Genomic DNA, 15736 nt, shown 5'->3' on the forward strand with positions numbered 1-15736 from the left:
TCATCCTGCCATTTTAGAGCATGGCATCAGGCACAAGGTAACTGGGGTTTGAGATCAACAACCTCATCCCTGGAGTAATCAATCTGACATTCATATTTAAGACCAGACAATTACTTATTAGTCCAAGGCATTGATCTCATTTGTGACTGATTAACGTAATGGTTATTGGATGTATACTTTTTAATAGCCTGTCTACTGACTTGGGGGCGAGTTTGAACATATTTGTGTGCAGCTTCCCTTACTGACTTCCTAATTGCAATGGTAAATCTTTTCTTGTGTTTTCTCTTCAAATGATATTACAGTAGAAGGTACAGATTCATCTGAACTGAGGAGGAAAATAAGGGGAAAAATTCTGCCTATCAGTATCCTTCAGTATTCATGTGGCTAGTGTTCTGTCTGTATGTGAGAGAGTTGAGGAGTGTTTGGAAACTCAAACAGTATTTGCTGTGGGAGCAAGGAGAGAAGGAGGAGCCTGGGTGTGGCATAGCTTAATTGTTCTGTAGTAAAGGTTCTTGCTACTGTGAAAGCAAAAATGAAATTGAAACTCCTCTGCTCGTGTTTTGCATTTGGATCAGATTTCTTTTCAGCTGGGATGTGGGAGAACTCCTTAGCCTCAGAGCTTATTATTAATCTAGAAAATCCCAATGCTCCAATGGTCATTTTGAAAAATCCTTTTTTAGTGACACCTAGGAGGAAGAGGAACATATATAGTGAATTTCAAATTCACCATATATGTTCTGGAGATTTTGTGATTAATGTTTTATATATATAGATTTATCACTTTTCTACTCAATTACAAATACAATTTAAGTTTGTACAGTATTTTCAATTCTGTTCAGCTGCCAATTGCTATCCAATTTCATCAATTCCATGACTGCTGCAGTTAATGGGTTCCTACTGTGGATTCAATGTCAATATTATCAATTAAAATTGGTGACTAGAAAACTAGAAACTTTACAGGCAAATTTTTAGCAATGCACTATGTACAAACTAATCCATTCCACATGACTATTTGTAGAAAAACAGAATTTTACTTTAAATGTGGAATATTTTGTCAAGCAGAAATTGCATAAGAAATAAGGGGAAATGGTAAAAACAGTAACATATGATTGTATATTGGGGCTGTAAAAAGCATTTGAAAGAGATATTTTGCAAAGAGCTATTATTAAAACAGCTACATTGTTTGCAAGGTTTTGTATCTAATTTTTTAAAAATTCCAGTTTGTGTGTGCGCAGCCCTACCAAATAGAGTATTACTTCACAAAAAGATGAAAAAGAAATCCTGTGATTTCTTGTTAGGATCAGAAATAGTAATACAGTAGTCCCTCGCTATATCGCGCTTCATCTACCACGGCTTCACTTCATCGCGGGTTTTGAAGTCAGCGTTGGCACAGATATGGAGCTTAGAAGTTTGGAAGGGCAGGGCAAGCGCTCATCTCATGCTCAGAGAGAAGCTTCATTTGAATCATTTCACCAAACAAGCGCTAGAATAATTCCAGCGGGACTCCCAAATGATGAGCGGGGCGGGGACTGAGCTCCGGCGGAGGCCCGTCCCCTCGTTCAACCCGCCTCTCCAGTGCTGAGAAGGCAGTCTTTGGAGGCACGCTTAGTGGTTGGCAGCGGCGGCGGTGTGCTTGGGGTTGTAGAAAGAGCTCCCGGCAGCGCGCAAACGAGCGAGCACGAGCAAAAAAAGGAACGCGACGCGGCGGGGATTTCCAGACTGGGCTCGAGGGCGGAAGAGGAAGTGCTGGGCAGGTGGAGGGGGGAAAAAAAGAAAAGAGAGAGAGAGAAAAAAGAACCAGCCGGGGCAGCTCACCAGGGACTTTCCAGCCAGGGCAAGGCAAAAAAGACAACGTTTGGCCGAACTGCTGCAAAGAACAGCAGTGGGTCGGGAATGCTCGGGGGCCACGATTCTTTTGCCCCCCTCCCCTTCTTTTCTTCAGGCGCAGAGTAAGTAGTAGTGGGGGGGAAAGGTTACCTGTTGCTCGCCTCCAGGCATCCGGAGCTGGTGGGAAGGAGGATAAATTCCCCATTGCGGATTTCATCTATCGCAGCCGGGTCTGGAACGTAACACCCGCGATAGGTGAGGTCTTACTGTATAAGTGTTGCAAGAAGCCACAGTCATGGGATTACCATTTCTGCTCAAGTTATTTTTCACTCACAATACCTCACAACCTGTGTACACTTTGCTGGCCTTCCCATGTCCCCCTTTGACTCATACACAGTCTGTGCTGGGCCTCCAACCTGTCGCTGGCCATTCATGATTCATACACAATATGCTCTAGACCTGCCAAGCTTCCTTCAACCATCTTTATGAACTGTTCAAGTTCATAAACTTGAACAGTTCATGCTCAAGTGTCTTGAATTACTGAAGTTTTCTAATCTCAATGTTGAATAGTTTTGTTATTGAAAGGAAAAGAAAAAAAATTGTCATTAGTAGGTGCTTTTTGTCACTACATTCATTTTGTTGCATGTGTTTTATGTGTGTGCATTATTTATCATAGAAGTAGACAGATGTTAGGCTAATTGGATGTTTTTCCCCCTTCTTTTAATAACTGCAGCCTGAGATCTTCTAACTAGAGTCAGTCATATGTCAAAACATATGAATTAGTATAATGTATTATTTATTTATTAGAAAGCACTTAAAATCTATCTTTTAGGATAGAAATTGTCCCAAAGCAGCTTATAATAAATATAAACATTTTAAAATAAAAATAAAATAAATATTATTCAAAGGCAAAGACATTTCTAGGATGCTTCCCACAAGGTAAATGGCAACAATAATGACCTTGTTGAAGGAAGGATCCAACTGGTCAAGCTTTCATGGTGGCTAATGCCTGCTTTTTTGCTCCCTCCCTTCTCTTCAGGGATATTTCTCACAGGGAATTTGGTAATAATGGTCTTGAGAAAGTAGGAAGAAGAATTTAGTCAAGTTGCCTTCTATGATATTTAACATTTTAAAAATCTACAATATCTTTGAACATATTCTGAGCCTAAGAATTTGTTTTCAGTATCTCAACTGCATTGGGTTTCAACCTATTTTTTTTAAATACACCACACTTTCTTCTTTAGCATCCTAATTTAAGCAAACAAGATCATTCTGTTACCAATTTGTCAAGACTACTGTCAGATCACAATCTATTCTATTTCTTTATAGCCAAGGGGTTGCTTAATGTTTCCTCAAATAATTTTAAGTCCATTTTTCAGTACTGAATACAATGACAACTATGAGAAAAAAAATGTCAATAAAGGCAACAGCCACTACTGTTTTTCTGTTGCAGTAATAAAACTTATATTTTATTGCCTCTGTAAGAATATCAGATCAGGCTTCTATGAACTGAAGACCTCAGGCAATGGAATACTCTTTTGGCTTCGTTTTGCAAAGCAAATGCATGAGAGGAATTAGAAACTGAATCCTCCTGAAATATGGTATTCACTCTTAATGCATTCCTGAAAAACTGAACTTTATGTCTGAAGGGAAGAAAGCATTTTCATTTAAGTCAGATATTAAACATGCTCATGTACATAGCATTCAGGAGCTGGCCTGTCATACTCTTTTGAAAAATATGATCTTAACAATTAAGATAGCAAACCAAGCAGGCAGCAAACGAAACTACTGCTTTTCAGAAGACAGCCTAAATTCAGTTGTCCACATGTGTGAGAAAGAGAAATATTAGATCATTAGCTTCAGGATCTGCAGGGACTGGATCGGCACTAATCATTTCCCACCACATGTAGCTGAGTAAAAATGCATAGAGAATAAGGGCTGCTGGGATTTTTCTTCTCCCCACATCAACTACACATACCTCCTGCTTTTTCTTTTACGTGTACAAAGCATAGAAGAAGAACGACCACCAATAAAAATGCAATTTCAAAACATTATTATAGGACCCTGGAAGAGACTAGCTTTTGGTCTCCTCCCGTTGTCTACCAGATCGTGTAGGGAAAACCTCAAAGCCATTCCCATTAACATAATAACATTTCGTGAAGCAGCAGGTCTGGTGACAATCTATTGCAGGCAGAAGGCAGGAAAGATAGGAGGAAAATGCTTCTTAGCTTGAAAGCACTGGGAGCCAAAAGATATTAAGATAGGGCTAAAAGTGAGTTGTTCTAAGCCACTATTATTCCACATAAAGATATATTTCACTAATTGCATATCATGCTTAAAAAGTTGTACATTATTGTTTCTAAAAGGATTTCCCCCCCGGCCCTCATCTTATGTGCACAGGTAGACAAAAGATCACTGCATGGGGTCTTTATATAATGGGAAACCTCTCTTCTACTGGGGCAACCTTTACCAGGAATCAAAGCTGGGTTGAGGCTAAAAATGGAAATGATTGTTCTCAGGTTATGATTCAATTCATCAAATGCATTCTTTGACTCAATATATTTGTTGTTATAGTACTGACTACAGGGATACAGCTCCAGTTTCAAACAGCATCAAAATAAATAGGTATAATAAAGGTAAGGTGTGTTTCTGCAAAAGGGCTGTGATGTGATTTTATTTTGGATGTAGAATGATGCTACCTGGTGTTCACAAAACAGACAGGTATTTTCCTGACAAAGTATACACATTCCTGTCTCAGGCAGATCCTGATTGAAGTATAGCTGGAGATCATGTAGGCAAAGATGTTATGCAAAACTCTGTCCCTTTCTGCTGCTTGGGGGGGAAAACATTTCCCCCTTTAAAATTAGGTAGAAATGGCAGATTCAGCAACTGGAATGTGGGATTTAATCACCTCTCCTTTGCCACAGATTTAATAAAGACAGGTTTTTTTAATTATGAATTGGCAAAGAGATAACATTACAAGTTTAATCTATTCTCTGGAGCAGGGATCCCCAATTCCCGGCCCATAGACTGGCACTATGCCGCAGCATACTAGAAATGGGGTCACACAAAACAAGTGAAGCCTCATAGAAACATAGAAACATAGAAGACTGACAGCAGAAAAAGACCTCATGGTCCATCTAGTCTGCCCTTATACTATTTCCTGTGTTTTATCTTAGGATGGATATATGTTTATCCCAGGCATGTTTAAATTCAGTTACTGTGGATTTACCAACCACGTCTGCTGGAAGTTTGTTCCAAGGATCTACTACTCTTTCAGTGAAATAATATTTCCTCACGTTGCTTTTGATCTTTCCCCCAACTAACTTCAGATTGTGTCCCCTTGTTCTTGTGTTCACTTTCCTATTAAAAACACTTCCCTCCTGAACCTTATTTAACCCTTTAACATATTTAAATGTTTCGATCATGTCCCCCCTTTTCCTTCTGTCCTCCAGACTATACAGATTGAGTTCATTAAGTCTTTCCTGATACGTTTTATGCTTAAGACCTTCCACCATTCTTGTAGCCCGTCTTTGGACCCGTTCAATTTTGTCAATATCTTTTTGTAGGTGAGGTCTCCAGAACTGAACACAGTACAGTATTCCAAATGTGGTCTCACCAGTGCTCTATATAAGGGGATCACAATCTCCCTCTTCCTGCTTGTTATACCTCTAGCTATGCAGCCAAGCATCCTACTTGCTTTTCCTACTGCCCGACCTCACTGCTCACCCATTTTGAGACTGTCAGAAATCACTACCCCTAAATCCTTCTCTTCTGAAGTTTTTGCAAACACAGAACTGCCAATGCAATACTCAGATTGAGGATTCCTTTTCCCCAAGTGCATTATTTTACATTTGGAAACATTAAACTGAAGTTTCCATTGCTTTGACCATTTATCTAGTAAAGCTAAATCATTTACCATATTACAGACCCCTCCAGGAATATCAACCCTATTGCACACTTTAGAGTCATCGGCAAATAGGCAAACCTTCCCTACCAAACCTTCCCCTATGTCACTCACAAACATATTAAAAAGAATAGGACCCAGAACAGACCCTTGCGGCACACCGCTTGTAACCTGTCTCTGCTCAGAATACTCGCCATTAACAATAACTCTCTGATGTCTATGCTTCAGCCAGCTTGAAATCCACTGAACTATCCAGGGATTAAGTCCAATCTTCACTAATTTATCTATCAGCTCTTTATGTGGATCCGTATCAAAGGCTTTGCTGAAGTCCAGATAGGCAATATCCATGGCACCACCTTGATCCAACACCTTTGTGACATAGTCAAAGAAATCAATGAGATTAGTCTGACATGATTTGCCTTCAGTAAAGCCATGCTGATTTGGGTCCAATAAGTTATTGTTTTTTAGGTGCTGATTTATCCTCTTTTTGAGTAGAGTCTCCATCATTTTAACTATAACTGATGTCAAGCTAACTGGCCTGTAGTTACCAGCTTCTTCTCTACTGCCCTTCTTGTGGATAGGCACAACACTGGCCATTCTCCAATCCTCAGGAACATCTCCTGTTAACAGGGATTGGTTAAACAAATCAGTCAGGGGGGTAGCAATGACAGATCTGAGTTCTTTAAGAACTCTGGGGTGGATGCCATCTGGACCCATTGCCTTATTTATCTTTAATTGTTCAAGTTCTTCCAAGACATCGGCTTCTATGGCTTCTCATCCATGGGATGCAAGGAGCATGCGAAACCCCAGCCTCACAGAAAAACTCCCTGGTGTCCAAAAGGTTAGTGGGGCACTGCTCTGGAGGATGGTTATCAAATTATTATCGAAAAGTTAACCATTGTGCTACATTCGTTGATACTTTTTTGTATTTTATACAGTAAATTTTCTACTTTTATGTAACTTGGAACTCTTTACAGCATAATGCCTCTACATTAGGAGACAACCAAAATCATCTGAAATTTATGAACAATTCTGAAAGGACTTTCAACAGATATAGGGTGGGAAGAATTTGGTATGTGTAGTATCTGAGATCACTTTAAATGGATTGTCAGTGATCTATGAAATGGCTTGGGGAGAAAGATACAAAAATGTATTACTAAATAACCTGTGTCCTTTGGGGTAATCATTTCAGAGATACTTTCTTGTCAGATTCTTCAATGCTTTCAACAATGACAGACCTTCTAATGTGCTTCCTTCAGTATAAGTTGGGATATTTGCTTTAAAAATACCCCATACGGAACTGTATAGCACAGACATGTCCATAGCCTCTAATCACCTCTCATGTTTTTTGACTTTACTTCCCATATCATAGAGTTTTCACTATATATTTCTTGGCAGAAATACAAGTAGTAATTAAATTTCAATATCTTGTGATTGTGCAACAGACAAAGCACTTCAGAGGCTGGAGAATAAGACTTCACATATCATGTTTTTCTGATATTTCTCATTTGCAGAAGTACCTTTTTATAAAAGACAAAGGAGCCTATTTGTAAAACATTTAATAAAGTAGAGCCAAAGATTTCAAGTGGGCTACTGTGACCATCTCAGGAAATAGAAAGAGTAGCACTAGAAGACTGACTCGCTATCTATTTTATTAATTTTTATCCTTTATATTTTATCATACAATTATGAATTTTTGAATTTTAATTTTAAGATCTTTAATGAATTATTTACCTGATTAAGGTTTTGATACTTATTATATCAAAACATATTTACTGTGGACTATTTTATATACAGTCTACAATGTAAAAACTATATTACAGTAAAACCTACCAGCAGCCATCATTTGCATTTGCTGCATATAAAGTATAAATTCATTTCAACACCCACTTTAAAAAACCACCATATTTTGGAGTATAAGACGCACTGGAGTATAAGACGCACCGTAGCTTTTGGGGAGGAAAATAGGGGGGAAATCTGCCTACCAGATATTCATCTAGCTAGTCTCCTTAGTTTGATCAGCTTCAGCACATTATTTTATCTCCTGGTTAGGGCTTAAAATAGCATTTAGACTTCGACTTTTAAAAAAACCTTATTCAGAAAACATTCGTTTATACTTTTTTGTATTTAAATGTACTTTAAACAGTAAATTTTCTACTTTAATGTAACTTGGACCTCTTTATAGCAAAATGAGTCTACATTAGGAGACAACCAAAATCATCTGCAAGTTATGAACAATTCTGAAAGGACTTTCAACAGATATAGACAGATATAGATATATATCAACAATGAAAGAGTTTGCACCTTGTTAGGGCTGGAAAGAAACATTCAGAGCAAGTAAACCAATGAAAAAACACTGCAAAGACTCGGGACTTGAAAAACATTATTTGCAGAGAGTAACAATGAAAGAACTTGCAAGCTAAGAGCTGGGAAGATCGTTAGCACCTAGTTAGGGCTGGAAAAAAAAGCTTTGATGAAAGCTATATTCAGAGTATAAGATACACCCAAATTTTCAGCCTCTTTTAGGGAGGAAAAAAGGTGTGAAATGAAATATTAATCTTATGGCTTCCAATTCTTTTCTTTTCTCTATATTAATTTTCTCCTCGATCTTACCAAAAACATGTTCTGCATAAATAAATATATAGAAATGCAGTTTAGCAAAAATACAACTATTTATTCTTCAAAGCCAAAATTTAAAGAATGGGATTTTGTTTGTAAAAGGGACATTAGGATAATATTTTTCTTTCTATCACAACTTGCATATTGGCTGCAAAATGTATCAATGCTTGTAACAAATTAACATTACAAGTACAAAAATTTCCACATGGAAAATTTGTGAAAATAATCCTGCAATGTAACTTAACTTTCAACTTTGTTTCTTTTATATGAACTTGACATATTAATCAATATTTCTTTATACGTTTAATACCTCATATAACAGAGGTGGTTTTTTTAACTTTTTTTACTTTTACTGTATAGTCAATGTTTACAAGTAATATAGATCAGTCAAGATTTGCATATTTCCATATTCTAGAAAAATTTACAATGAAATAAATTTAAAAGCTATGGTTTTGATACTTCCATCTCCTGGCAAAAGCAAAATATTAGTATGATTTTGAATTTCCTCAAGCCACTTTTATTCAATCTGATAAATCACACATTTAAATTTCAAAGTGAAATAATTTCAAAACAACAAATACAACAGTGAGAGAAAGAGAAAAATGGAGAAATGGCATATAAATAAATTATTGACAAATAATGTAAACCAACATTACCTGGCACAAGCTCCATCACAATATAAATAGGCTGCCTTTGAGTGCATACTCCTATAAGTTTTACGATATTGGGATGGTCGTATTGTTTGAGTATTCTGCAAAGAGGTGGAAAATTTCCTCACATCAATGTAGTATATCAATTTCTAAATGCTCTTTAATTTATCATAAGAAAAAACTTCATTCATTCACATTTGTTCGTCCAGGAAACTTAATGACAAATCAAATCATGAAAGATTTCCTGCAAATTTCTAGGGTATCAATTTAGATATATCTTGCTTATGAAAACACTAACTATCTAAATATATTCACTTTGTGTATAGAAAAAAAAATCTAGGATAATGTTCTCGTTGCTTTTTCTGCCCCTTCCCCATCCCAGAGAAGCTTAATTCAAATGACTTCTACATCATTATCAATGTAATATAACACAAACACTTTCAAATTGAAATACATTTTGAAGTGGGAAATAATTTCGGCCACCAAATGATTCTTTAAATTAGTATATATTTTGTTTATTACTTCTTACCTAGCCTCTGATAAAAACTTTATTTTTAGTTCTTGAGGAAGATCTTCTTTACACGTTTTTACAGCAACAGGTGTTTTATCTTTTAACGTTCCTTTATAGACTTCACCAAAGTTACCCTGAAGTAGTAAATATTAGAAGTTGTCAGTGAAGAAAACAGCGAACAAAAATGTTCTAAATGCATAAAATATCGGAATATCTTAACTCAATGCAATCATACTAATTTTCTTATATAACTCATGTAACTTAGAGAAATATATGTTGTTTTTAACACATGACCTAGTACAGTGCAGCAGTATCTTCAGGGGACAAGGGGAGTCAGACTGACAAGATCTAAGTATTGCCCACAAGATCATATGCTGCAACGTCCTGCCTGTCGGCGACTACTTCAGCTTCAACCACAACAACACAAGAACACACAACAGATTTAAAGTTAATATTAACAGCTCCAAACTTGACTTTAAAAAATATGACTTCAGTGACCAAGTTGTCGAAGCGTGGAACTCATTACCGGACTCCATAGTGTTATCCCCAAACCCCCAACACTTTACCCTTAGATTATCTACGGTTGACCTATCCAGATTCCTAAGAGGTCAGTAAGGGGCGAGTACAAGTGCACTAGAGTGCCTTCCGTCCCCCGTCCTATTGCTCTCCTATATCTCCTATACCTTTCTTCTATTCCTATATCTCTTCTTCTATTCTTTCATTGGTATGTTCTATTACTATATCTTCTTTTCTATTATTTCTTAGATATATTTTACTATGAGTATCTCCTCTATAACCTTCATCATGTATTTTACTATGTGTATATAGATATATATCCACTAAAACCCTCATTGTGTATTGGACTAAATAAATAAATAAATAAATAATAAATAAATAAAACATTAATAGTATCATACAGTGAAGGGCTACCAAAATATTTACTACCACACTGTGGGTGTGGTTTATGCAGGACGCCCTGCATTTTCTTTCAACATCTTTCAGTGATATTGTTTGGAAGGCTGCAGGTGCAGTTTTAGCAATCTTCCTGTGTGCTTCTTTTGAAATCAGATCACATGAAGAATGTGTCTCCTTTAGTGTAGACTCTATTTATATTAAATTTTATCTCAGTTTAGCTCCAGTGTTACCATCTTTTAAAAATATTTTAAACATTTATTAAAATATTTTTTTTAAAAAAAGAATGTTTTGGTACTCTTGCAACTCAATAGTACTTAAACAATGGGGAAAAATAAAACATAAATACAAGAAATCTATGGTATAATTTCTCCTCCCGTCAGCATCAATACCCAAGAGATTTGAGAATAATTACTTCAAATATAACATTATTAAAACCATATTAGGCCTGGGTATATGATTCTTCTTCAGAATATAAATAGCAAACAGCTACATAAAGCAGCAATATCAGCTAGGAAAAAAATGAAATCAAACCTATATTTTAACACTGGTTCTATTTCTGGAGACCATAATGTAGCTAAATCTTAAAGGAATAAATCCCAAAAGCAATGTTTCTTAATTTTTTTAAAAGATTACAGAATATGTTTTCTATATTCAAATATGTCATTTGTTTCTTTCTTTTTAAATAAAAATAAAAGAAAAATTTAAATAAATCATATTTTGATATTATTTACCTCCCTTGAGGTAAATTTAATTAGGTCCCACAGAGCTGGCCTTCTCTGGGTCCCGTCGACTAAACAATGTCATCTGGCGGGACCCAGGGAAAGAGCCTTCTCTATGGCGGCCCCGAACCTCTGGAATCAACTCCCTCCAGAGATTCAAATTGCCCCCACCCTCCTCGCCTTTTGCAAGACTCTGAAGACCTACCTATGTTGCCAGGCATGGGGTAATTGATGTATTCCCTTGTTGAGTAGTAAGATTTATGTATGGTATGATTGAGTACTATTGACTGTTTTTAAATAATAGTGGGTTTTAGCTTCAGTTTTTAATTATTGGATTTGTACTAAATTGTTTATTGCTGTTGTGAGCGCCCTGAGTCTTTGGAGAGGGGCGGCATACAAATCTAATAAATGCATTATTATTATTATTATTATTATTATTATTATTATTATTATTATTATTATTGGGGGGGCAATATGCTGGCTCTGTTAAAAAGTGCTATTACTAACATGTTGTAAGCCACCCTGAATCTAAGGAGAAGGGCAGAATAAAAATTGAATGAATGGATGGATGGATGAATGATTGAATGATTGAATGAATGAATGAATGAATGAATGAATGAATAAATAAATAAATGACTGCAACTTTATATTTAATAAGAAAATAAATTAGCAATATTAATGGCATGTACAAGCTTGCACATGACAGAGTATTTCATCAGCATCTGTATATAAGAAGTTTTAGAATTAGCATCCTTGATCCTACTGTAATCTTTCTAAGTTTTACTAAGTATTTTTTGTGATTTTACTACCTTTTCACTTTAAAAAAACCATTCTCGGAACTGTCATCCAAAATTCTTCAAGTGACTTTTAAGCGTTTCAAAGTGGTGGGATGATATAGATAGAGATCATCATCTCTCCATTAAATAATAGGTAATTTTTGAATTGAAGGAATTCAAAATTCACACATTCATACACATGCAATACAAAACATCTATTACATCTTAGTTTGAAGAAATAATCTGAAATGACAGTATTTTCAAATTATTTAAAATAATAGCTGCAAAGTAAAAATATTATAATCTTTATTCCTGTCTTTTTATTTATACGTTCATATACTACATATTGCCCTCCATTATCTGTGCTGATATCTGTTATGAGTCCCCATAGTCCTATCATGAATAGAAGAGGCTATTTATAGCTTAGGGCTCCTGGTACACTCTCAGCTAAGCTCAGACAACACTAAGGACCTCAAAATTCTGTCTTGCTTGTTCTTTCCTGACTTCTCGTGGTTGTAGCTGATATTCTTGAAAGAACTAAAACTAAAGAGGCACACTGGATATAAATTAAAACAGGTGTTCTGTCATGTGGAGTTAGAGATTTCGGCCTGCCACATGCATTAAGAAGGCTTAATAACTACGATGTCTTGTTAGAAGAAGGTGTTTTCTAATAAGATTTAATATTTAGGAGTTTCCCCATTACTTTGATAGTTACTTACTTTGCCAAGTAGTTCTCCCAGAATAACGTCTTCATGATTGAGAATCCATTTTTTATCCTGCAGCAATAGACATTAATATTTAGGGTTTTTAAAGAAAAGTATTCCTCATTCATATCACTGGCTTTCTTCCAGGAGAATGATTCAATGAAATTAGACAACCACATACTAAATAGTTTCAAGATAAGATGGTCATGTGAAATCAGCTAATAAAACCAGCTAATAAAATTCCTAATCAAAGCCTTGGCTCAATATAATACCAATATAATATATCTATATTATCTTTAATATATGAATGCATTGATCATTTTTAAAGATTATTAAAAACATCATTAATATTTATTGTATTACATGTGAAAAGCTCAAATATTTATTATACTGATGAACTATATAATTGTATAACTGTATTGCAAGTATATGCTTGCAATAGCGTTATGATCGTGATATAAAAGTTTCAAGAGCCCTTTCAACAAATTTTACTTAAAGAGCATCTTAAAGATTTTATATACATTTTAATATAAATACAAATTGCCACTTCTAAAGTTAAGCAAAAACATATCTACCTAAAAGAACTTTTGAGGTTACTGTTACCTTAGCATTGTTTTTATATTTTTAACTATGTATCTTTACCGAAATATATTTATGAGATCAGACCATGAACATATAAACCAAGTGTATCTTAGTTTGCACTGAAAATAACTGCAGTGGGAAAACTAATGTCATCAACTCTTGTATGAAATCTTGAAGAGATATTATTGAAAATAATTCAATTTTAAACTGTATACCAAGTAAATGGCAGAATTAACTTTGGCTGCATTCTTAATATCCCATATAACTTTCAACAGCTTCTTGGTTGAAATACAGATTCTATGGGTATGAGTCTTAAAGTGCTACCTTTATATTTATCATCTAATGAAAAATGTTATAAGACAAAGTATCTGTTGTGGTTGGCTCTAGGCCAGCTCCTGCAGCTGGGGATTTTGATGTGGATCTGTAGGAGTCCTCTGTTTATAGACGGCCTGTTTGGTTGCCAACTGCCTCAGACAGTGAAGATGAAGCACTAGCAGAAGGAGGCAGTGGGGGGAAAGAATCAGACAGGGGAATGGGTGCAGCCAGCCCACCAGCTAGTGAGTCCTCAGACTCAGAAGGGGAAGATATCATGGATGACCCTATTTTGGATCCCCGTGTGCACAGGATCCTGGGACGAAGGGAACAGTTGTGGAAGCCCCAAAATAGATAATGGAGTACAGCTGTTCAGAAGTTAATTACACAGCAGAGACTCTAATAATAAATAAATAAAATAAATAAATACAGGAGATTGGGAGTGCTGGGCGTGGGCGTTTATCGTTGGCGTATTTGAAAGAAGAAAGAAGATTGAGCAGTGTGGGACTGCTTTCTGTTTTCGGAACTTCTGTGAACTTTGACACACTTCAGGTAAAAGAGCTCTGACGTTTGGCGTGTGGAAACCCTAACTTTGTGAACTCCAACACTCTGGACATTTTTAAGAGAAGATTGAACTGCCACTTGACTGGTGTACTATAGGGTTCCTGCTTGGGCAGGGGGTTGAACTCGATGGCCTTCATGGTTCCTTTCAACTATAACAATAAATGAATAAATAAACTTTATAGCTTCATTAATTACTCCTTTGTTTTGGCATACGCCTGGGCATCAAACGAACTGTGGGTGTGAGAACTGTCACCACTTGGGATTACTGAACAGTAATTGGGTGTCTTGGTGTTTTACAAGTCTCTGAATATAAAAGCATTTGACTGACTTTCTTGGCTGTGTGTTTGAAATTATTCTGAACTTATAGAGGGCTAATTGCCACCAGTCAGGCAAAACAGTATCTAGTTTTAATAAAATATATGGCAGAGAAACAGATATCCAGGAGATAAAATCAGTGGTCACATTTCAAAGGCACTTGAAAAATGAGGACCCAGATTGTTGGGGGCAATATGCTGACTCTGTACGGTGCTTAGAGAGGGCTGCAAAGCATTGTAAAGCAGTAGATACATCTAAGTGTTTATTTAGTTATTTATTAGTTGGACTTATATGCCGCCCCTCTCCATGAACTCGGGACGGCTCACAACATCAGTTATTGCTATTGCTATCAGAAAAGAATAAGACGATTTGCATTAAGCAAAATAGCACCAGATCTTTCTTAGGCATGCTTGAGAAGACTTTTCACTGATTATATATTTCATAGCATAAAGGAATAATACTAATGGAGACAGGTAGACAAACTTGAAAATATATTAAATCAGTGCACTCAAATTAAAGCAACTTTAGGAGGGTTCAAAGCAACATTAGCAATATTTATTACTCCAATTCTTTAAAAAGTTAAATGAGCATTTCTTCAACCACTGAAAAGGAATTATAGCAGACAAATATGTTCATTATTCATTGTCCAGTCCTCTGTTGGTTTCCTATTTGTGATATTCATTTATCTAACTTAAATCCTGACATAGTGCTATATAATTAAAACCAGAACGAAATTAAAATCAGTAACTTGAACCTCAGTTCAGCACTTGGTGAAAGAGATGGATTTTTACAATTTTACTAGGAGAGCAGAAAGGTAAGGGTACTTGCTTATAAAATGTACTTAATAAGCATACAGGAAAAAACCCTTTTCTATATACAGATTAAGCAGGAGCAGGTTTCTGGCAGCAGAGGATTCTCCAAATGGATCTCTCCTGTTGATCTATATAACTGGACAGATTAAAAGAGCAGAGATGATCCCACAGTTAATAGTTTCCTAAGCTATTTATAGTGTTCAAGTTCAACATTAATATCTTAAATTATGCTTGGTAAGTAATGCCAAAAATGTTCCATTCTATCATGAGTGATTCTTGGATTTGGACCATATTTAACATACATAACATGAGCCAGAAAACAGCTTGTTTAATCATTTTGCACTAAAAACTATTGTTGGCCATTTTTCAACATCAGATCTACATTGAAATTATTCATAAAAGATTTAATCAAGGCATAGACAACAATGGCCAGAGTAGCTTAGGAAGAATCAAAGTTGGCACAATCACTATAGTTATAGAAAGATACTCCTTCCCATAGGCTTCGTATGTCAATCCAATAACA

The 15736-nt window shown here is 35.9% G+C and overlaps 1 protein-coding gene across 2 annotated transcripts in view; it reads right to left on the minus strand.

The window, feature by feature from the left end:
* Positions 1-15736, minus strand: part of FER (FER tyrosine kinase) — a 141000-nt gene that overhangs the window by 38125 nt on the left and 87139 nt on the right. For both annotated transcript variants that reach the window (XM_070742949.1, XM_070742948.1), the window contains 3 exons: positions 12644-12700; positions 9533-9648; positions 9010-9104 (listed from right to left, as the gene is read on the minus strand). In XM_070742949.1, the coding sequence (XP_070599050.1) occupies positions 9010-9104; positions 9533-9648; positions 12644-12700 (268 nt within the window). The remainder of the gene's footprint in view (positions 1-9009; positions 9105-9532; positions 9649-12643; positions 12701-15736) is intronic.

The sequence above is a fragment of the Erythrolamprus reginae genome, chromosome 2 (assembly GCF_031021105.1).
Source record: "Erythrolamprus reginae isolate rEryReg1 chromosome 2, rEryReg1.hap1, whole genome shotgun sequence".
NCBI lineage: Eukaryota > Metazoa > Chordata > Lepidosauria > Squamata > Dipsadidae > Erythrolamprus > Erythrolamprus reginae.